At 44.7% G+C, this 24,764-nt stretch overlaps 1 protein-coding gene across 1 annotated transcript in view; it reads right to left on the reverse strand.

Moving 5' to 3' along the window:
* Nucleotides 1-3,444: 3,444 nt before the first annotated feature.
* Nucleotides 3,445-24,764, reverse strand: part of arhgap39 (Rho GTPase activating protein 39) — a 541,093-nt gene continuing 519,773 nt past the window's right edge. The window contains exons 7-10 of the mRNA XM_067968557.1: nt 22,417-22,616; nt 13,383-13,474; nt 9,345-9,514; nt 3,445-4,145 (exon numbers count right to left, since the gene is read on the reverse strand). Coding sequence (XP_067824658.1) covers nt 3,951-4,145; nt 9,345-9,514; nt 13,383-13,474; nt 22,417-22,616 — 657 coding nt within the window. The 3' untranslated portion in view covers nt 3,445-3,950. The remainder of the gene's footprint in view (nt 4,146-9,344; nt 9,515-13,382; nt 13,475-22,416; nt 22,617-24,764) is intronic.

Raw genomic sequence — 24,764 nt, forward strand, 5'->3', positions numbered from 1 at the left:
CCCCTTTATCTATCCTGCTAGTTACATCCTCAAAAAACTCCAGTAGATTTGTCAAACACGATTTCCCTTTCCTTAAACCATGTTGACTCTGCCTAATCATATTATAATTTTCTAAGTGCCCTGTTACTACTTCCTTAATAATGGATTCCAGCATTTTCCCGACGACTGATGTCAGGCTAACTGGCCTGTAGTTCCCTGTTTTCTCTCTCCCTCCTTTCTTGAACAGTGGTGTTATATTTGCTACCGTCCAATCCACTGGGTCCGTTCTAGAATCTAGGGAATTTTGGAAGATCACAACCAATGCATTCACTATCTCTGCAGCCACCTCTTTCAGAACACTAGGATGTAGGTCATCAGGTCCAGGGGATTTGTCGGCTTTTTAGTCCCATTAATTTCTCCAGTACTTTTTTTTTACTAATATTAATTACTTTAAGTTCCTCACTCTCATTAGTCCCTTGATTCCCCACTATTTCTGATATGTTTTTTATATCTTCTAGTGTGAGGACAGATACAAAATAAGAAATAGGAGCAGCAGTCGGCCACATGGCCCCTTGAGCCTGCTCTGCCATTCAATCAGATCATGGCTGATCTTTGACCTCATCTCCACTTTCCTGCCCGATCCCCATATCCCTTGATTCCCCTAGAGTCCAGAAATCTGTCTATCTCAGCCTTGAACACATTCAATGACTCAGAATTCACAACCCTCTGAGTGAAGAAATTCCTCCTCATCTCAGTCTTAAATGGCCGACTCCTTATTCTGTGACTATATCCCCTAGTTCTAGACTCTCCCGCCACGTTTACTTTCACTACTCTCTTCCTTTTTACATACTGGACACTGACCGGGACACACACACACTGACCGGTATGGATTCCAGCTTCGTACATTGTTGTATCAATGAAGTCGCAATTTTAATGGCTTTCCCCAAAGTTTACAGGGGTATTTATAACATGTGGAAAATGTAACAATGGCAGGACTCATCCAAATAAGACACCCAGGAGAATGCAGGGTAGTGATTTAATTGGGGGGGGAGGGCGGGCTCTTGCACCCCTTGAGTTGTGCTTCTGCGGTTAGTAGCATCACCTGAAGCTTTCGATTGAACTATTGCCTTGCTGTTTGCTTTTAACCAAAGATTGCCGGCACAGGCACGATGGGCCGAATGGCCTCCTTCTGTGGTGCAAGATTTTAATGATCATTCACCCCCTCACCTTAGGTCATTAGATCACCTTTCACAGGTATATTAACGTCCTTCCTTCACTCACAGACCCATAGCACGTGGTGAGGTGCAGACGATATGTGACGAGAGAAGGGAGCTGTCGATAGGGAGGGTTGGGATATCAGGAATAATTCGGTGCGATGACAGGTAGGGGCGGCTTACAAGCTTGGAAGGTCGGAACGCGATTTTACCGTTCCATTCACGGGTCAGACGTCAGCGTGCAATAACCAATAAAATGTATAACTTTCCAGTACAAATGCTGGTGATGGCCACGGATACCCCATGAGACCCGAGGACACGGGCCACCATCAGCACATCCAGGTTTAGCAATTCGAAGAAGAAGAAAAAAAATGACCTTCTGCCAGAACCTGAGTGGCTAAAAAAAGAAACACGTGCTCATTTTAAGTCACATTCGTGTTCAGCTTGAGAGAGTCACTCTGCAGTTTCCAGCTCTGGGGCCCCGGCACTAAAATCAGGCAAAGGAGATGGTGGTAAAAAGACAATCTTCAGCCAAGTGTGAAAAAGAAAGTTTGAAATGGGCAGGGGTAAACATGCAAAAACCCGGAGTGAGCCACTCCCGGATCGCGCTACATGTGTCGCACTGTGTGGGTCCAGGCCTCTTCCCTCAGTGTTTCGAGTCACAAAACAAGCGCCCGCTCGGCAGAACAGACACACCGAGAGCCAATTACAATGGGCCTTACCTGCTCTTTATAAATTAAGGATTAGTAGGCCTTATGTAGATTGTACACAGGCGGCCCCTGTAACACAGCTGAGCATTAGAACTTATATATGTATATATCTAATAAGGTATAACTAGTGCGCTTTGTAACAGCTGCCGTCTGGGTAAGGCTTTCAAGGTTAGGTACGGAGGTCGCTGGATCACCTTTAATCGTTCGGAGTTAGTTGCCGAGGCGGAAACAGGCTCTCGTGGAGAGTCCAGTCATCAAGCCTGAACCGTGGACTGAAATGGGGGAAATAAACTCAAATGAAATGTCACCTGCAGTCATGGTTATTTAATCAGCCCATCTGAGTCAGGTTGCTATTAGTGAAGTAGTTAAGGGAGAAACTGGGAGCTAATTGTAGCACCCCTACTCCCACACTGAATGAGAAGAGCCAACTCAGCACAGACCTGGGGGGGGTTGGGTGCTAGAGGGAGGGTGGGGGCAAGAGGGGGGTAGTAGTGACTAAGTGGCTTAAATAGTTGGGTTTTAAATGCCTGCAGCTTGTACGAGGAAGGGAAGACTGAGGGAGGTAAGGAGTTTCACAGTCGAGAGGTCCCGGGCCAAGTATGGGAGTAGGAGGCAATGCGACAAGTCCTGATTTCAACATTGTGGAGACGGTGATTAAGTATCAGTCAGGAAACAAGCAGAAAGCAGAACTGGATCAGTGAATGGCAAACGGTGCAAGCTGCACTCCAATCTGTGGGGCGCTCTCCAGTGTCTGGGGCAACTCTGTCCCTTTACATACACAGAGGTTATTGTGCTTGGGCTGGTGAGCGGTCATCTTCTGAAGCAGGACCTGTTCGAGCATGGTTAGGGCCAGTGAAAGCTCTGGGCTTGCCCATTACCCCTCCATGTCTATTTGTGCTTTTAGCAACTGTGAGGTCAACCTACCTGTCCTCAATACTCAATATCAGCCTCTTGCTGCAACCCATAGTGCTGCCTGATGTGCTTCTCAGGTTTACGCTCAGATCGGATCCCAGGTATTTTCAGAGAAGCGACTAATATCATTTTACTTTTTGGACACGGAGGAAATCGCAGCTCAACATTTTCTTTCAAAAGTACAATTCACTGTCGGCCATTGGTTCACAGCAAGCGAATGAATTAATCTCCTATTTTTCACGACGCGAGATTCTGGCATTTCCCACCGGCGTTTTGGGCATCGAATCCCACCATTCCGTGTAAACCCGAAAAACCTTCGGCCTCGCTCGAAGGGACTAACCTTGAAAGCCCTAGACTGGGCAACTGGATTAAAACACTGGCATCTAAGCGACCAGACCGATGAGAGCTAGCACCAAAGTGGGACAATTCGACACTGTCCTCAAACTCGAAAGGGAATTTAATTTTTTTTTGTTGGAAAAAAAGTCATTGAGATGGAGAGAGAGAGGGGAAAAAAAAGACACACGAAACAATTCTTTTTGAAAAAATAAACTGCCAATATTTTGAATGTAGTTCATGCAAAAAAATTAAAATGACATAAGGTTTTAGAATACTCTTGGCTAAAATTCACACCAGAATACCACTGAATGAAAAAGAACGGGAGAGAAGTGAGAAAAGAAATGAACAGTATGAGGACGTATCGCCACGTAAAGGATGTCTATTGTTTTGTTTTTTTTTTAGCCCTGTATAATTAAATGCTATAAAAATAAAGTTACTTTATAAAGTGGTTTAAAAACCCAAGTACGAATGCTAAACTAAAAAATAAACTATTAGTAAACTGTGCCACAGGTGGGGATGGACCTGGATGGGAGCATCATACAGAGCAGTCTAACAAAGCAGCGTCAAAACCAGCATCAAAATTTACATATAATACTTTTTTTTTATCTTGGTTGTTTTTTTTTAACCCTCTTACTTTTTTTTTATATAATGTAGACAACACCAACCAGTAAGGGACTGGCAAGAAGATCTCGATGCAGTATAAACAAATGCAGACACAAACCATTACAGGCTTAGCTTCGTGTTTTGTTTTTTTGTTTTCTCTTCCCACTTCAATTTTTTTTTCTTAAAATTCTCCTCGCTATAGCACATCTTTCATGAAGCTCGTGTCCAGGTGTTGAATTAGCACTCGCAGGAAGGACATTTCTTTCCGCGTGTTCTCGAAGATGACCCGGGGGTTGTCCGATTGGCAGCGGAGGCAGTTGGGGGCCATGACCATGGCTAGGTTGTTGACATCCATCTTGGTAACGGCGACATTGGCCGGCTGGACGAAAATCTGATTGGCGGGAGTCGAGGAAAAAAAAATGTGATTATTTTTCTGTTTAACCAATATGTCTCAGGGCCCTGTGAAGTGGGGGGAGGGGAGGAAGTAGCCATTAGATCTGTATTTTTAAAATCTCTGCACCAACTTTCTCCCTCTCCTCATCCAAAGGTGCTGACTCCTCAGAGACAGGAAGAGGCCATTCAGCCCCCATTCAATCAGATCATGGTCGATCTGTACCTCAACTCCATTTATCCGCCGTAGCTCCATATCCCTTGATACCCTTACCTAACAAAAATCTATTGGTCTCAGTCTTGAAAGCACCAACTGACCCTCAGCATCCACAGCCTTTTGGGGCAACAGAATTCCAGATTTCCACTACCCCTTGAGTGAAAATCCTCGTTGGTCATGGTTCCACAAGTTCCTGTCACTCTCTGGGACCTTGCCCAAGTGACTACTGGAGGAAGTAAAAGTAATTGTCCCCAATAGGTGATGTAGGAGTGCTGAGGCCAACTTTATCAGACCCACCTTGGCAGAGGTCAACTAACTCAGCACAGAAAGGGGACTAAACCTGGGACCTCTGTGGGCTGTGTGGCTCCGTTTCACCTTGGTGGATTAGAGGTGGCTTGCTGCTTCATAATCAAGTTGACAAATCAAAGTTAATCTGCTCCCAGGGATAAGGCAGTAACGATTTCGATTCGGGAATCGGAAGTACAATTTCAAAATTTGCGGATGACATCAAATTGGGGGGTGTAGTTAATGCAAAGGAAGAAAGTGTCGAGCCCGAATTCAAAATCATGAAGGGTCTAGTCAGAGTAGATCGAGAGAAACCCTTCCCATTGGCGGAAGGATCGAGAACCAGAGGACACAGATTTAAGGAGACTGGCAAAAGAACCAAAGGCGACATGAGGAAAAACTTTTTTATGCAGCGAGTGGTTGTGATCTGGAATGCACTGCCTGAACGGGTAGTGGAGGCAGAGTCAAAAGAGAATTGGATAAGTACTTGAAGGGAAAAAAATTACAGGGCTACAGGGAAAGGGCAGGGGAGTGGGTCTAGCTGGATTGCTCCTGCAGAGAGCCGACACAGGCTCGACGGGCCGAATGGCCTCCTTCAGTGCTGTAACCATTCTATGATTCTATCCTATAAGTCAAGAGGACATTAATAAACTTGCAGAATGGGCGTGTAATTGGCAAATGAATTTCAATATAGATAAGTGTGAGTTGGTGCATTTTGGTAGGAAGAATAAGGAGGCCACATACTGCTTGGATAAAAAGTCTAAACGGGATAGAGGAGCAAAGGGATCTAGCGGAACAGATACACAAATCACTAAAAGTAGCAATGGAGGTTAATAAGGCCATAAAAAAGGCAAATCAAGCAGTAGGATTCATTTCTAGAGGGATAGAATTGAAAAGCTAAAGAGATATGGTTAGATCACACTTGGAGCATTGTGCACAGTCCTGGACTCCATATTGTAGAAAGGACGCAGAGGCATCGGAGAGGGTATAATAAAGATTCACAAGGATGATACCAGAACAGGAAAGGCTGAACAGGCTGGGACTCTTTTCTCGAGAAAAGAGATGGCTGAGGGGTGACCTGATAGAGGTCTTTAAGGTAATGATAGGCTTTGATAGATTAGACGGAGAGAAAATGTTTCCATTTGTGGGGGGAGACAGAGGTCATAAATAAAATAGTTGCTAATAAATCCAAAGGGAATTCAGGAAAAACTTCCTTACCCAATGAGTGGTAAGACCGTGGAACTCGCTATCACAAGGAGTAGTTGAGGTGAATAGCACAGATGCATTTAAGGGGAATCACATGAGGGAGTAATTCACGTAGGAAGGAGAAATGGGCGAGACAGTCTCATCAATGGTGGGGAAACAGCCAAGACTGAAGTTAAAAGAGACCTGGGAGCCCCTAGTAGACTCCACGGTCAATATGTTCGACCAATGCATAGCAGCAAGCAACAAAGCCAATAGAATGTTGAACGATATAGCCAAAAAGAATAGAGTACAAGTCAGAGGAAGTCACACTCACACCGTTTAGTGCTCTGTCAGACCTCACCTTGAGTGATGTGTCCAATTCTGGTCACTGAGACACAAGGGACACACTCGAGTGCTGGAGCCAGGGCAGAACACAGGCACAAGTCTGATGCCTCTTGTCAGAGGCCTGAATTAAGAGAAAAAACCTGGAGGAACTGGGCTTCAGCATTGAAAGGTAGTGTCTGAGAGGCGGTCTTATAGAGGTATAGAGGATAGCAAATGCTTTGGAAAAGTTAAGTTCAGAAAGTTACTTTAAATTGTGAGAGTAGAGCAAGGGGACATAGGTTCAGATTAGGACTGGTGTCAGGAATATTTTCTTCACGCAACAACTTGCATTTATATAGCACGTTTAACGTACCCAAGGCGCTTCACAGGAACTTAATGAGACAGAAACTGACACCGAGCCAAAGAAAGAGACATTACGACAAGTGACCAAACGCTTGGTCAAAGAGGTAGATTTTAAGGACAAAGAGGATCAAAACATGGAATGAATTCCTGGTCAGTGTAGGGAAGATGAAAACTCTGGAGCCTTTTTAAGAAACAACTGGATGTCACAATGGAGAAGGGGGAACTACTTGACAGTCCTATTGGATGGATGAACTATGATGGGCTGAATGACCTTCCACATACGTACTGTCCCCTAGCGAGAAGTCATAGGAATATAGGAACAGGAGTATCACAGAATCATAGAAAGGTTACAGCACAGGAGGAGGCCATTTGGCCCATTGAATCCGCACCAGCTCTATGCAAGAGCAATCCAGCTAGTCCCACTCTCCGCCCTTTCCCTGTAACCCTGCAAATTTTTTCCTTTCAAATACTTATCCAGTTCCCTTTTAAAGGTCATGATTGAATCTGCCTCCACCACCCCCGAGGGCAGTGCATTCCAGATCCTAACCACTCGCGGTGTAAAAAATGTTTCCTCATGTTTTTTTTGCCAATCACCTTAAATCCATGTCCTCTGGTTCCTGACCCTTCCACCAATGGGAACAGTTTCTCTCCATGTATTCCGTCTAGACCATTCATGATTTTGAATACCTCTATCAAAACTCCTTGCAACCTTCTCTGTTCCAAGGAGAACAATCCCAGATTCTCCAGTCTATCCACGTAACTGAAGTCCCCATCCCTGGAATCATTCTAGTAAATCTCTTCTGCACCCTCTCTAAGGCCTTCACATCTTTCCTAAAGTGCGGTGCCCAGAACTGGACACAATACTCCAGCTGTAGCTGAACCATTGTTTTATAAAGATTCATCATGACTTCCATACTTTTGTACTCTATTTATAAAGCCCAGGATCCCGTATGCTTTATTAGCCTCTTTCTCAACCTGTCCTGCCACCTTCAACGATTTGTGCCCATATACCCCCAGATCTCTCTGTTCCTGTACCCTTTTTAGAGTTGTGCCCTCTAGTTTATATTGCCTCTCCTCATTCTTCCTACCGAAATGTATCGCTTCGCATTTTTCGAAGGCCATTCAGCCCCTCTAGCCTTTTCCACTGTTCAATTAGATCATGGCCGATCTGTATCTTAACTCCATGTACCTGCCTTGGTTCCATAACCCTTCATTCCCTTGCCTAACAAAAATCTATCAATCTCAGTTTTGACATTTTCAATTGACCCCCAGCCTCAACGGCTTTTTGAGGGAGAGAGTTCCAGATTTCCACTACCCTTTGTGTGAAGAAGTGTTTTCTGACATCATCCCTGAACGGCCCAGCTCTAATTTTAAGGTTACGCCCCCTTGTTATGGACTCACCCACCAGAGGAAATAGTTTCTCTCTATCTACCCAATCAAATTCTTTAGTCACATTAAACACCTCAATTAGATCACCCCTCGATAATGTATAAGCGAGGGAATACAAGCCTAGTCTATGCTACCTGTCCTCATAATTTAACCCCTTTTAGCCCTGGTATCATTCTGGTGAATCCCCTTCCAAGGCCAATATATCCGTCCCGAGGTGCGGTGCCTAGAACTGAATGCAGTACTCTAAGTGCGATCTAACCAGAGCTTCATACAACTAGCATAACTTCCACCCCTTTGTACCACTCAGCATCTTCAGTAGAAGAGGAGAAAACCAGTGGCAAAATAAAAGAACTGAACAAAGTGCTTGGTCATACTGAAATCATACAGATCATTTAATAGAGCAGGTTATTATGGTGCCATGAGAAAAAAATAAGGTTTTGATGAAAAATATCCAGATATGTAAATCTCTACTGGACGAGCAAACCAGAAAATCAAATCCGACCCTGGACACTAGACTGTATAAATTGCAGATAATAAAAATTAAATTCCTGAATTTAGAGGGAAATTAAGTTTAAAAATACAGTCTCCACCACTTATAGCAGGCGTGTTTGTGCAAACGTGATTTGCCCACTATACGTAGTGGCTGGTAAAGCGGGGTAGCGCTATTACAGTACTCTGATATAACAAGAAAGTCCCTTCTGTGTAGCGACCTTTTGCCCAGTTATTTCCAGCTCCATTCTGACCTGCAGCTTTCTTTAAACTGCAGTCAGTGCTTAGTACAAACTGTAACTCCACAACACTTAGAGGGGATTAGAAGGGCCTAAGTACACAAAAGGTTATCCAGGTGTTATTTACTTACTCACTAGAACAAAAGCAGAATACTGTGGATGCTGGAAATCTGAAATATAAACAGAAAATGCTGGAAAACACTCAGCAGCATCTGTGGAGAGAGAAACAGATTCAGGTCGATGACCTTTCGTCAGAACTGGAAGAAGTTAGAGGTTTAACAGTTTTTAAGCTTTCGTCATTTAATCACTCCTGCCCTCCACCCTATCACAGACCTTCTCCATTGTTCTTCCCCCCCAACCTTTCCCTGGCTCTGTACTTGCTTAAAAAACTGTTAAATCTCTAACTTCTTCCAGTTCTGACGAAAGGTCATCGGTCTGAAACGTTAACTCTTTCTCTCTCCACAGGTGCTGCCTGACGTGCTGAGTACTTCCAGCATTTGCTGTTTATATTTACTTACTTTTGTTTCTTCTTGCTTTCGGTGCACCTTAATGAGGTGCCCAGCTGTTTCTGCCCCAAATAAACGGACCCCTTAAGACGGAATAACGGGCAACTTTGAAATCGACGGACGACGGGGTTAATGCTTTCTCTGCCCGTTTTTAAAGGTGGGCGCGTTAAGTAGCGCGGGACTGTACATAACAATCGTCGTACCTGTAGAAAGCGGATGAGGTAGCCGAGCACCAGCCGGTTGAGCTTGGGTAGGGAGTGGACGACTGCAATCGCCGCCTCTGGATTTTCATAATGAGTGATGGACTGCTCGTAAAACTCGTGAGGGATGAGCGGATCCTCCAGTTCACGGTACCATAATTTCAATAATGAGGCTGTCAGAAAGTGTCAACAAAAAGAAAAGGGAGGGAGAGAGAAAGAGAAAGATATATGTCAATCATAATGCAGATGTACAGGCTCAGTTACCATCAGTTGAATCCAAGCTCTAGTTTCCCTGTGTGGCCAGCTATTAAAATCTCTGATTTAGTGCAGACTTGATTTTTTTTGAAAACGCTCAAGAGCTCCCGTTAATGGGATGAAATCCATCCTGGTTCTAATCATAAAATTTGAATTTTTTATTAATGTAACACTTTAGTTAAGTCTGAATGGACAAATCACAGAATCATAGAAAATTTACGGCACAGAAGGAGGCCATTCGGCCCATCGTGTCCGTGACTGCCGAAAATGAGCCAACCAGGCTAATCCCACTTTCCAGCACTTGGTCCGTAGCCCTGTAGGTTACTGCACTTCAGGTGCACATCCAGGTACTTTTTAAAATGAGTTGAGGGTTTCTGCCTTTACCACCCTTTCAGGCAGTGAGTTCCAGACCCTCACCACCCTCTGGGTGAAAAACTTTTTCCTCAGCTCCCCTCTAATCCTTCTACCAATTACTTTAAATCTATGCCCCCTGGTTATTGACCTCTCTGCTTCGGGAAATAGGTCCTCCCTATCTAGGCCCCTCATGATTTTGTACACCTCAATTAAATTACTCCTCAGCCTCCTCTGTTCCAAAGAGAACAACCCCAGCCTATCCGATCTTTCCTCATAGCTAAAATTCTCCAGTCCTGGCAACATCCTGGTAAATTTCCTCTGTACCCTCTGTAGTGCAATTCCTGTAATGTGGTGACCAGAACTGTACTCAGTACTCAAGCAGTGGCCTAACCAGTGTTTTATACAGTTCCAGCATAACCTCCCTGCTCTTATAGTTTATGCCTCGTCTAATAAAGGAAAGTATCCCATACGCCTTCTTAACCACCTTAAGGTCCTGCTACCTTCAGGGATCTGTGGACATGCACTCCAAGGTCCCTCTCTTCCTCTACACTTCTCAGTATCCTCCCATTTATTGTGTACTCCCTTGCCTTGTTTGCCCTCCCTAAGTGCATTACCTCACACTTCTCCGGATTGAATTCCATTTGCCACTTTTCTGCCCACCTGACCAGTCCATTGATATCTTCCTGCAGTCTACAAACTTCTTAATCATGCCCCCTACATTTAAGTCCAAATCATTAATATTTATCACAAAAAGCAAGGGACCTAGTACTGAGCCCAACGGAACCCCACTGGGAACAGCCTTCCAGTTACAAAAACACCCGTCGACCTTTAACCTTTGCTTCCTGCCACTGAGTCAATTTTGGATCCAACTTGCCATTTTCCCTTGGATCCCATGGGCTTGTACTTTTTTGACCAGTCTGCCATGTGGGACCTTGTCAAAAGCCTTGCTAAAATCCATGTAGACGACATCAAATAGGGCCCTTTGGTTACAATGCGGGTTTACTCCTGATACACTCTTTCCGCTCTCATCGCGAAAGGTAGGTTCTGTACGTGAGCTTACAATCCCTAGGAGCTGGTACGTAATCTATGTATTTAGTATCTGGGATATAATATGCTGTAGGGGAAGCTTTGATTGTAAACCGGATAGTACACACGATGTCACTAAGTCTCAAGTCACATCAGAAGACGGCTAATATTAACCATTCCAGACACTTTCAATAACAACTTGCTCCCTACAGCGCCTTTAACGTTGTAAAACATCCCAAGGCGTTTCACAGAAGCGGAATCAGACAATAAAAAAATGACATGGAGCTAAAGAAGGAAACACTAGTGCAGTAACAGGCTAAACTATTAAATGGCATTATTCCCAAATAGAGTTATTTACAAAAAGCCAGCTGAATAGGCGAGATATTGAACAGTCAGATAGGAGTCCGGAGAGAGATTCCAAAAGGTTAACGAGGGATTTATTAAACAAGCCAGTCAGACAAGTCTCTTTCGATTCTTGATTTTTAAATTGGGTCCTTTCACTTGCTGGGTGGAAACAGGTACAATATAACTCCTGTCTCCCAATAGCATTCCATTGCCACCTTACCCTGAAATTCAAGAACTGGAGAGGGAGTGGTGCTGAAATGCAGCTTGGTCAGCACCGCACAGTGGGGCAGGGCTGTGAACGGAGGCCCAGACACAGGCACCAAGTCTGCCAGATGAATGGGAGGTGGGCTGAAAGGAGCCCTCAGCCCGTATTATGAGACTCACACCTCTATGGCACAAACAGGATCTTCTTGATCAACTTATTTAAAATTGCAGAAAGAGTCAACATTCCCTCCTCTATCCTGAAATGTTGACTCTCGCTGGGCAATCGGTCATCTTTTATCTCCATCGACTGGTCACTGCACACCCGTGAGCCCAGCTTCAGCCGTGGCTCAGTGGGTAGCACTCTCACCTCTGAGCCAGGAGGTCGTGGGCTCGAGTCCCACTCCAGAGACTTCAGCACATAATTCTAGGCTGACACTCCCGGTGCAGTACTGAGGGAGCGCTGCACTGTCAGAGGTGCTGTCTTTTGGATGAGACATTAAACCAAGGCCCCCGTCTGCCCTCTCAGGTGGACATAAAAGATCCCATGGCACTATTCAAGGAAGAGCGGGGGAGTTCTCCCCAGTGCCCTGGCCAACATTTATTCCTCAACCAACAGCACTTAAAAACAGATTATCTGATCATTTATCTCATTGCTGCTTGTGGGTCCTTGCTTCACAAGTAACTACCCTTTAAAAGTACTTCATTGGCTGTGGAGTGCTTTGGGACGTCCTGAGGTTGTGAAAGGCGCTATGTAAATGCAAGTCTTTCTTTTTCTAACCCGGGGCGCGGTGGCCAATGGTGGCATCCCTACCGCACCCCAGCCATGTTTCACTACAAGAACTTTTCCTGTTAACTCTTTGTCTCCCGTGAGCAGAGCTAACCCTGCAGAGCGGGGAAGGTCCATGTATTGATTCGCTGTGCCCGCCACTAGTGCTGCTGTCATGTGCCCGTAACACAACAAGGGAGGGGGATATTTTCTGGAACCCAAAGGGTTATTTCGGAAGAGAGAATCAGAAGCACAATACGAATTCTAACCATCTTCTGAACAAATTACGGCAGCACAGTTACCTAATGTCTTCAAATACGAAAGCAACCCCTGCAGCACTAATAGTCTCCCCTGGGGCGCTGCGTGCCAAAAGGTGCATTATATTTAATTTTTTAGAATGACACATCAAAGTACAGTTCTCGTGTGTAGTGCAACATTTCGAGCAGAGGAATAGCAACATTATAAAGTGCCATTTCTTCAGAGTGCTGTGCTCTCATTTCTTGCAGGATGACACATTACAACATGCATCCCCATAGTCTTTCTTATTTTAATGCTGCTGCTGGTTCTGGTGTGTCGATGATTATCAGCAATGCAATCTATTCTCGAAGGCAAAGTCTTCTCTTCGATTTGCTCCCCTCCCCCCCGGCGTGAACGAGGTGACTCCTTTGCTGAGGCACGGTCCCAAGGGAGCTCCAGTGCCTCGCCCAAGTAGCCATTCTACTGGCAGTGAGCGTCTCCGGGCTGTTCGATCGTTTGGGCGGGGGGGGGGGGGGGGCGGTGGGGCCGGAGAAGGAGGGGGGCATCACGCTGAGCCAAGTTCTGCCCCTCGCTCACATGTGGGCTGGGAGTTAGTGGAGACTGATCAGGAGCGGGAGGAGCACCCTGGCCAATTCGGCCCCTCAAATCTGGAACGTTTCTGCTCAGTGCGGTTTAAAGCTTTCTCTTTAAAAAAGAAAAGAAAATCTGATTTATGTAATGTGCAAAGACCAGGGATATTGCAAGAATTCCAACATACCATTGACAACAGGTCGTACTCTCCCAGTACAGACATCCTTCGCCGTAACCAGTAAGTATACAAAAAGTGGCATTACCTGGAACATGGGGATCCGTCAGCCCTTGTGGGATAACCCACTGATCCACTTGAAGCTTGAGGGCATTAACCTCATCGATGTCCCCGGGGACTCTGCAGAAAGATGGATCACACAGGACTCAGCAGCACTGCTAATGTTATTCAGAGCCATTTGTCAGTGAGCAGCCATCGCCGCTAACCTTTCTCTCCCCGCTGTGCTTCAAACTATCCATCTTGTAAACAACTGACCAGTCCCTCCCTCCCTCCCCCTCCCCCCCCACCACACCCGCCAAATGGAACAAGATTCAGAGGCTTGGTTTTCTGCCGCAGCGGTTAACAGCAGACTAATGAGGCCGATAGGCCAATACAGAGCTGAACAAAGCGAACCAAAACATAAATAAACAGGACAACTGATGCATGTTTGAAGTAACTGTCCTTCTTTAGAAGGCTTTGCCTCACTCGAAAGCCGGGGGGGTTGAGTGCCAAATGCCTGCCTTCTAGGGTTGCCAACCCCCTCCCAGGATTGGCCTGGAGTCTCCAGGAATCAAAGATTAATCTCCAGGATAATGCTGCCAGCAACACCCGGGAGACAAATGATAGGAGCATTGAAGGAAAATGTGCTTTTCTCCCCCATTTTCTTTGAAAACATTCATTTCTTAGTTATAAAAACACCGGATATGGGAAAAAGGCGATTTGACTGATCAAGAATCATCTGATTGGGTAGTGAAGAGTCTGATCGCTTTCCGATTGGGGGTGGGACATAAGGACGGATGTGTCGGCCACCGATGGCGGGAGGGTGGGGGGGACGAGGCGATTGGAGGCGAGAGGTCACGTGACGAAACCTCCAGGAATACGTCCAACCAGAGTTGGCAACCCTATTGCCTTCATAAAACACTCCAAAAATTACTTCATTGTGTGAAGAAGCATTTTGGGATGCTGCGTCTCACGAGTGAGCTAAATACAAATTTATGATCAAAGTCCTCAGGCCAGGGCTGATTACAATGTTAGATTGACAACTTGGGAGTCAATTACTCAATTGTCCTTGGGAGTCAGAAGGAAAATTCAACCTGTTTAGAAAGTTTATTTGCAGTTTTGTCATCTAGCTCGGGGGATAATATCAAGCTCGGGAATGTGGATGTCAGTGCAACTTGTACGAAGGAGTGGGTTCAAAGATGCCTGGTTTCTACTGGGCTGTGCTGCCCCCATGAGGTTAAAGAGCCTGTAAATACTCACCGTCAAGGTTTACACATGAATAATGGGCAGTGTTCTGGAGTGGGCCCAGTGCATGGGGAACCGTGTTCAGGCAAGGAGGGAAGAAAGAATGGAATTGAAACTGAAACTATGGATATTAGCTCCTCATCTCTGGAGTGTCTCATCATCACACATCCCTGCCAGTGCCAACTGCTAGAAGGTGCAGAGCCCAAGGTCATGCTTCCTCCATTTTCCTCCTCTTACCCTGTACCCACTGCCTGCCCTCCCCTTGGAGCTTCCCATAACAAGACGCTGAGATTGGACGCAAACCCATGTTGCATTACTCTGTGCTGTAATGTGATGTGACTCTAAGATGCTATCAATGAGTACTCGCCGTCAAAAGTAAAATAATGAATGAAAGGTGAGAAACTGTGCTTTTTTGTTTCCTCTCCTCCCCTCTCCCCTCCCACAGTCCCCTTTTTCTCTCCCTCCTTACCTAAGAAAGGGTATACTTGCCACAGAGGGAGTGCAACGAAGGTTCACCAGACTGATCCCTAGAATGGTGGGATTGTTGTATGAGGAGAGATTGAGTAGACTAGGCCTGTATTCTCTAGAGTTTAGAAGAATGAGAGGTGATCTTATTGAAACATACAAAATTCTTACAGGGCTCGACAGGGTAGATGCAGGGAGGATGTTTCCCCTGGCTGGGGAATCTAGAACGAGGGGTCACAGTCTCAGGATAAGGGATAGGCCAATTAGGACTGAGAAAGTAGAAATTTCTTCACTCACAGAGGGTGGTGAATCTTTGGAATTCTCTACCCCAGAGGGCTGTGGAGGCTCAGTCATTGAGTACATTCAAAACAGAGATCGATAGATTTCTAGATATTAAAGGCATCAAGGGATATGGGGATGGTGCAGGAAAATGGCATTGAGGTAGAAGATCAGCCATGATCATGATGACTGGAGGAGCAGGCTCGAGGGGCCGGATGGCCTACTCCTGCTCCTATTTCTTATGTTCTCCTCTCCTGAAGGTGCTGACTCTTGTTGTATTATGGTGTCATGATAGGGGTAATCCTTCAGTACCTCACAAAGTGACATTCTTCATAAGGATGCCTAGACTACAAGTGTCGCCATCCATCACATCTGCGCCCAATCCTGCCCTGATGTACACTCAACACGCATGCATTAAGATACTCATGAACACACATGCACACACACACAAACACGCACGCAGACACACATGGACACTAACATAGACAAACATGAACATGCATGCTCAGACACGCATGAACACACATGCTCAGACACACATGAACTCGCATGCACACAGACACGCATGAACAGTCACACACACTTTCCATCAAGGACTACTGGACGACAGGAACCCTGGCTGGTTGTTTATATGTTTCTCTACCCTCCACCCTCATTCCTTAGCACAAGGATACTGAGGCCAATTGCAAGTGTCAAGGCCTAGAAGGGTTATGAGGAGTAAATTGGTGGAGAGAGAGAAAAGAGATCAATCCAATTGTGTGGTGTATCACAATATGATCAAAATCATTCGGTATGGATACAGGAGGGCAAGATCCTCTCTGACAAATCTTCTTGATTTTCTTTGAGAATGTCACAGATACAATAGATAGTGTTTTATGTTGTTTATTTGTCAAAAGCTTTATGAAAGTCCAAAGTTCCACAAGAAAGACTTCTAACTGAACTATAAGTCACAGGAAGTGAGGGTAAAACAATGAGGGTGGATACGGATTTGGCTAAAATAACAGAAAGGTTTAAAGTCAAAGTGGGAGGTGCTGAATGGAGTGCATTAATCTACATAAATGACCTTGATACTGAAGCCAAATATAAGCTTTCTAACATCAAAGTATCAAGGGGAGACAGCAGAGACAAAGGATGCAGCTGAAGATTTAACAAAGGACTTCGATTTATTATGCGATTGGGCGGACAAATGGCAAATTAAATTTAACCACGAGAAATGGAAAGTATTGCACATTGGTCACAAAATGTGCATCCAAATCTAAGTTCCAGAGTGTGGGGCCAAGACGGCTGGAGGCATGGTGATCAAATGTGGAGTGGAGGATACGGGTTTGTAAAGGAGACCAGGGTTGGAAGAGTGGACCACACATGTTAGCATGTAGGGTTGGGGGAGATTGTAGAAGTATGAAGTCACGAGGCTGTTGAGGGACTTGTAGATGGAGGCAAGGATTTTGAATTTGCTGGCTTAGCAAATGGTGAGACAGTGGAAGTTGGCGAGGATAGGGGAATGGGCTTTAGTATGGGACATGATGCACACGGCATAGTTCTGACTGACTTGTGGTTAATATGGAGATGATCAAGGAGAGCTTTGGAGTAATCAAGCCTGGAGGTGACCAAGGTGTGGACGAGGGTTTCAACAGCAGTGCAGTGGACAGTAAAAGCTTCTACAAGTATATAAAAAGGAAGAGGGTAGCTAAAGTAAACATTGGTCCCTTAGAGGATGAGACTGGGGAAATAATAATGGAAAACAAGAAAATGGCAGAGAAATTGAACAGATATTTTGTATCTGTCTTCACAGTAGAAGACACTAATAACATACCAATAATAGTAGAAAATCAAGGGGCAAAGGGGAGGGAGGAACTAAAAACAATCACTATGACTAGAGAAAAAGTACTCGGTAAACTAATGGGTCTAAAGGCTGACAAGTCCCCTGGACCTGATGGCTTGCATCCGAGGGTCTTAAAGGAAGTGGCTACAGAGATAGTGGATGCATTGGTTGTAATCTTCCAGAATTCACTAGATTCTGGAAAGGTCCCAGCAGATTGGAAAACCCCAATGTAACACCCCTATTCAAGAAGGGAGTGAGACAGAAAGCAGGTAACTATAGACCAGTTAGCCTAACATCTGTCATTGGGAAAATACTACAATCCACTATTAAGGAAGGAGTAGCAGGACATTTGGAGACTCATAATACAATCAAGGAGAGTCAACATGGTTTTATGAAGGGGAAATCATGTCTGACAAATTTATTAGAGTTCTTTGAGGAAGTAACGGGCAGGGTGGATAAAGGGGAACCAATGGATGCAGTATATTTGGATTTCCAAAAGGCATTCGATAAGGTGCCACATAAAAGATTACTGCACAAGATAAGAGCTCATGGTGTTGGGGGTAATATACTGGCATGGATTGAGAATTGGCTAACTAACAGAAAACAAAGAGTCGGGATAAAAGGGTCATTTTCAAAATGGCAATCTGTAACTAGTGGGGTGCCGCAGGGATCAGTGCCGGGGCCTCAACTATTTACAATAGATATCAATGACTTGGATGAAGGAGCAGAGTGTATTGTGGCCAAATTTGCTGCTGATACAAAGATAGGTGGAAATGCAAGTTGCGATGAGGACACAAAGTGTCTGTAAAGGGATATTGACAGGTTAAGCGAATGGGCAAAAATTTGGCAGATGGAATCTAATGTGGGAAAATGTGAAGTTATCCACTTTGGGAGGAAAAATAAAAAAGCAAAATATTATTTGAATGGAGAAATACTACAAAATGCTAGGGTACAGAGGGATCTGGGTGTCCTTGTACATGAAACACAAAAAGTAAACAAACAGGTGCAGCAGGTAATCCAGACGGCAAACGGAATATTGGCCTTTATTTCCAGGGGGATGGAGTATAAAAGCAGGGAAGTCATGCTACAACTGTACAGGGTGCTGGTGAGACCACACCTGAAGTACTGCGTACAGTTCTGGTGCCCTTATTTAAAGAAGGACATACTTGCATTGGAGACAGTTCAGAGAAGGTTCACTAGGTTGATTCCGGGTATGGAAGGGTCGTCTTATGAGGAAAAATTGAACAGGTTGGGTCTATACTCATTGGAGTTTAGAAGAGTGAGATGAGATCTTATTGAAACATACAAGATTCTGAGGGGACTCGATTGGGTAGATGCTGAGAGGATGTTACCCCTCATGGGGGAAATCTAAAACTAGGGGATGTAGTCTCAGAATAAGGGGTCACCCGTTTAAGATGGAAATGAGGAGGAATTTCTTCTCCCAGAGGGTCGTGAATCTTTGGAATTCTTTACCCCAAAAAGCTATGGAGGCCGAGTCATTGAATACATTCAAAGCTGAGTTAGACAAATGTTTGATCAGCAAGGGAGTCAAAGGATCTGGGGAAAGGGCGGGAAACTGGAGTTGAGGTAAAAATCAGATCAGCCATGATCTCATTGAATGGCGGAGCAGGCTCGAGGGGCCGAATGACCTACTCCTGGTCCTATCTCTTATGGTCTTATGGAGTGAGGAAGGTGATGGTGTGGAGGTCAAAACAGATGGTCTTTGTGGTAGTTATGATGTGGAGTTTGAAGTTCAGCTCGAGGTCAAACAGGATGAGCTCGTTGAAAGGAGTTAGCTTCATTGATATGATTCTCAGCCACAGTGTCTCATGATGAACTGCTCCAATAATCCTACCAGCATGTTAATATTGAATGCAGATGTTTTAATAAAAGGACATAGATATTAATGATGGTGAAAGTATACATTTTACAACCATATCAATCCATCATGCTCCACCGGCTTTACAACCTATCATATATAGAAAGGCACTTTTTTGTGTCTTTCCAAAATGTCAGCTTGGTTCAATTGGTGGTAGGCTTGCTCGGCTCTGAGGTGGTTGTGGGTTCAAGCCCCACTTAGATACTTGAGCATATAGTATAGGCGGGCACTTATCACAGAGTCTTATAACACAAAAGGAGGCCTTTCGGCCCATCATGCCTGTGCTGGCTCTTTGAAAGAGCAATCCGATTAGCCCCACTCCCCCCCCCCGCTCTTTCCCCATAGCCCTGCAAGTTTTTCCTTTTCAAGTGTATATATATGATATAAATACACAGTTCCCTTTTGAAAGTCACTATTGAGTTTGCTTTCACCACCCTATCAGGCAGTGCATTCCAGATCATAACAACAACAACTTGCATTTATATATAGTTCTAGACTCTCCAGCATCTACCCTGTCAAGTGCCCTCAGAATCTTATGTTTCAATGAGATCACCTCTCTTTTAAACTCCAGATAGTATAGGCTCATTCTACTCAACCTCTCCTCATAGGACAAACCTCTCATCCCAAGAATTAATCTAGTGAACCTTCATTGCACCACCTCTAAAACAAGTATATCTAAAGCAAAATTTGACAGCACGCCACATAAGGAGATATTAGGATAGGTGCTTGGTCAAAGAGGTAGGTTTTAAGGAGTATTTTAAAGGAGCAGAGAGAGGTAGAGAGGCGGAGAAGTTTAGGGAGGGCATTCCAGAGCTTAGGGCCGAGGCAGCTGACGGTACAGCCGCCAACGGTGGAGCGATTAAAATCGGGGCTGTGCAAGAGGCAAGAACTGGAGGAGCGCAGAGATCTTGGAGGGTTGTAGGGCTGGAGGAGGTTACAGAGAAAGGGAGGGGTGTTGCCATGAATGAGAAAACAAGGATGAGAATTTTAAAATCGAAGTGTTGCTGGACCGGGAGCCAATGCAGGTCAGCAAGCACAGGAGTGATAGGAGAACGGGACTTGGTGCGAGTTAGGATACGGGCAGCAGTTTTGGGTGGGCTCAAGTTTATGGAGGCTGGAAGATGGGTGGCCGGTCAGGAGAACATCGGAATAGTCGGAGCTGGCAACTCGCTGCCTAAAATAATTTCTCCTCATCTTCCCTACTGGACAACATTTATCCCTCAACCAACCCCACCAGAAACTGATTAACTGGTCATTCATCTAATTTTTTGTGGGATCTTGCTGTGTACAAATTAGCTGCCACGTTTGCCTAAAATACAACAATAATTACACTCAAAAGTAATTCACTGGCTATAAAGTGCTTTGCGGTCGTGAAGAGTGCTACAAAATGCAAGTTCTTTCTTTCTTCTTTGTTTGCATGGCTCAGTATCTCACTATGTAGCATAATTGCCAACAACTCACTAAGGCAAACGATGAGCCTACCAACCTTCTTAATAAAAAGGATAATAAAAACGGAGGGGTTTTTAAAAAATTTGTTCATGGGATGTGGGCGTCGCTGGCGAGGCCAGCATTTATTGCCCATCCCTAATTGCCCTTGAGAAGGTGGTGGTGAGCCGCCTTCTTGAACCGCTGCAGTCCGTGTGGTGAAGGTTCTCCCACAGTGCTGTTAGGTAGGAAGTTCCAGGTTTATAGAACCATAGAATGATACAGCACAGAAGGAGGCCATTCGGCCCATCATGCTTGTGCTGGCTTTTTGAAAGAGCTATTTAATTAGTCTCACTCCCCTGCCCTTTCCACACAGCCTTGCAAATTTTCCCCCTTCAAGTGTTTATCCAATTCCCATTTGAAAGTTATTATTGAATCTGCTTCCACCGCCCTTTCAGGCAGCGCATTCCAGATCATGACAACTTGCTGCGTAAAAAACATTTCTCCTCATCTCCCCTCTGATTCTTTTGCCAATTACCTTAAATCTGTGTCCTCTGGTTACCAACCCACCTGCCACTGGAAACAGTTTCTCCTTATTTACTCCATCAAAACCGTTCATGATTTTGAACACCTCTATCAAATCTCCCCTTAACCTTCTCTGCTCTAAGGAGAACAACCTCAGTTTCTCCAGTCTCTCCACATAGCTGAAGTCCCTCATCCCTGGTACAATCCTAGTAAATCTCCTCTGCACCCTCTCCAAGGCCTTGACATCCTTCCCAAAGTGTCTCTTTGTGTCCAGCAATACTGAAGTTCAAATCGCTGACATTTTCACTTGTTGTCCGGTCCTTAGAGAGGGCGAGGGGAGGGGGGTGGGCCACTAGGCAGAGCAGAGAGTGGTATGTGGCCTGTCTTCTATCGCTTCATGCTCTTCACTGCTTGCTTCCTCACAGAGATGGCAATGTAAAAAAAATGATGAAATTGCTGTAACTTCATCCATCTTGCCTACAAATATGAAGGCGAAACTCAGGAAACAAAACTGACAAAAAGGGCTACCGAAACGGGGACTCTCGTAATACTCCATCATCTACAAAACAATGCACTCGCAAAATGTTATTAATTGTGTGAAGCGCTTTGAGACTTGGTGCTACATATTATGCAGAAGATAGCGTCGTTATAAATTCCTGAAACCAGAATTAGATTTGTTGAGAAGATCCGGGAGATTAAATACATTAGGGAATTGTCAATGATAAATGGTTTGTTGGAAAGTGCCAGGCTCAGTGTGCAATGTACTGTGAGCTCATTCTCAACCCGTACTCTTTTTTTTTGCTTCTAATCTCTGATCTGTGTTTGTGAATTCCAACTATTTTTCTTAACTCGTAAGAAGGACTCGGGTCACTCATCAGCAACGAATGGGATTCTTTGGTACTATTCAATAAACAGGTTGCTGCAGCTCTCCTTGATGTGTTTACCAAATTTGACCAGGGCGACCGCTCCCGAAAGCCATCCTATCATCCCTGCTGGAAGTGTGTGCAAGGACGAGATCCGGCTTGGCTATGATGCCTCTTGTGGTAGAATAGACCATTGACACTTACTGTCTAGGCTTACTCGGCCAACGTAATGGAGGGTTCCCGGTGCGCGTGAACTATATCCAAGCAAGGGACTGACAGTTACATAAGAACATAAGAAATAGGAGCAGGAGTAGGCCAATCGGCCCCTCGAGCCTGCTCCGCCATTCAATAAGATCATGGCTGATCTGATCCTAACCTCAAATCTAAATTCATGTCCAATTTCCTGCCCGCTCCCCGTAACCCCTAATTCCCTTTACTTCTAGGAAACTGTCTATTTCTGTTTTAAATTTATTTAATGATGTAGCTCATCAGAGTTATCAGCAGTTATCAGAGTTCAGGAAGGGAGTGGAGCAAGTGGTGAGAGTACAAGTGAGATTCAATAACAGACAGCAAGTGTTACCTGAAGATGCCCTCAGTCTGTGCTCCATTGAGTTTCAGTACTTCCTCCGAGAGATTAGTTTGTACCCATGGCAATTGTCGGTCTGGATAGTGCTCATGTTGCATGTTCATGATCTCGTCCAGGGAGCTGCCGAACATGGAAGGGCAGAAAACAGCATTTTTGGCATGTCTGATCTCTTCTGTGTTGGGTTTCCGGAGCCCCTGTTTGGACACAAAAACATTAGAGATTGTTCCTTTTTGTTTCTTTCAAAATCTACTTTCCATCCTGACATTCCAGTCTGAAGCACTGTACTCAAGGGCGGGCAGCCTTTGGCCCAGGAATTTACTCCCAACTCACAACAGAATTACATAGAATTTACAGCACAGAAACATAGGAACAGGAGTTTGCCATTCAGCCCCTCGAGCCCGTTCCGTCATTCAGTTAGATCGTGGCTGATCTGTATCTTAACTCCATTTACCTGCCTTGGTTCCATAACCCTTAGTATTCTTGCCTAACAAAAATTTATCAATCTCAGTTTTTAAATTTTCAATTGACCCCCCAGCCTCAACAGCTTTTTGGGGGAAGAAAGTTCAATATTTCTACTATCCTTTGGGAAAAGAAGTGCATCCTGGACAGCCTGGCTCTAATTTTAAGGTTATGCCCCCTTGTTCTGGACTCCCTCACCAGAGGAAATAGTTTCTCTTTCTCGACCCTATCAACTCCCTTTACTCATTTTAAACACCTCAGTTAGATCACCCCTTAATCTTCTATACTCAAGGGGATACATGACTAATCTATGAAACCTGTCCTCGTAATTTAACCCTTTTAGCTCCGGTATCATTCTGGTGAATCTGGGCTGTACTCTAAGGCCAATATATCCTTCCTGAGGTGCCGTGCCCAGAACTGAATGCACTACACTAAATGGGGTCTAACCAGAGCTTTATACAACTGTGACATACCTTCCACCCATTTGTAGTCCAGCTCTCTTGAGATAAAGGCCAACATTCCAATAGCCGTTTTAATTATTGTTTTGTACCTGTCCACTAACCTTTAGTGATTTCTGTGTTTGGACCCCTAAATCTCTCAGCTCCGAGTGTAATGTATGTAAGTTTGCTGACGATACAAATCTAGGTGGGAAAGTAAGCTGTGAGGAGGATACAAAGAGTCTGCAAAGGGATATAGACAGATTAAGTGAGTAGGCAAAAAGGTGGCAGATGGAGTATAATGTGGGGAAATATGAACTTATTCACTTTGGTAAGAAGAATAGAAAAACAGAATGTTTTTTAAATGGTGAGAAACTATTAAATTTGGTGTTCAGAGAGACTTGGTTGTCCTCGTACAAGAAACACAAAAAGTCAGTATGCATGTACAGCAGGCAATTAGGAAAGCAAATGGCATGTTGGCCTTTATTGCAATGGGGTTGGAGTACAAGAGTAAGGAAGTCTTACTACAGTTGCACAAGACTTTGGTGAGATCTCACCTGGAATACTGCCTACAGTTTTGGTCTCCTTATCTAAGGGAGGATATACTTGCCTTAGAGGTGGTGCAATGAAGGTTCACTAGATTAATTCCTGGGATGACAGGGTTGTCCTATGAAGAGAGGTTGAGTAAAATGGGCCTATACTCTCTGGAGTTTAGAAGAATGAGAGGTGATCTCATTAAAACATATAAGATTATGAGGGGGCTTGACAGGGTAGATGCTGGGAGATAGTTTCCCCTGGCTAGAGAGTCTAGAACTAAGGGGTGTAATCACAGGATACGGGGTCAGCCATTCAAGACTGAGATGAGGAGGAATTTCTTCACGCAGAGGGTTGTAAATCTTTGGAATTCTCTATCCCAGAGGGCTGTGGAGTCATTGAATATATTCAAGGCTGAGATGGATAGATTTTTGGACTCTAGGGGAATCAAGAGATATGGGGATCGGGCAAGAAAGTGGAGATGAAGCCAAAGATCAGCCATGATCTGATTGAATGGCGGAGCAGGCTCGAGGGGCCGTATGGCCTACTCCTGCTCCTATTTCTTATGTTCTTATGCTCCTCCACAGTTCCTAGCTTCTCGCCATTTAGAAAATACTCTGATCTATCTTTCTTAGGTCCAAAGTGGATGACCTCACATTTCCCCACATTGAACTCCATCTGCCACAGTTTTGCCCACTCACTTAATCTATCAATGTCCCTTTGCAACTCTCTGGTCCCATCTACACTATTTACCTTGCCACTTAACTTTGTGTCGTCAGCCATCCTGGATACATGGCTCTCTATTCCTTCATCTAAGTCAATTAGAAATAGTGAAAATCTGGGGCCCCAGTCCAGATCCCTGGGGTACATCACTAATCACACCCTGTCAATACATACCCATTATCGCTACTC

Source organism: Heptranchias perlo, chromosome 2, assembly GCF_035084215.1.
Source record: "Heptranchias perlo isolate sHepPer1 chromosome 2, sHepPer1.hap1, whole genome shotgun sequence".
Classification (NCBI taxonomy): domain Eukaryota; kingdom Metazoa; phylum Chordata; class Chondrichthyes; order Hexanchiformes; family Hexanchidae; genus Heptranchias; species Heptranchias perlo.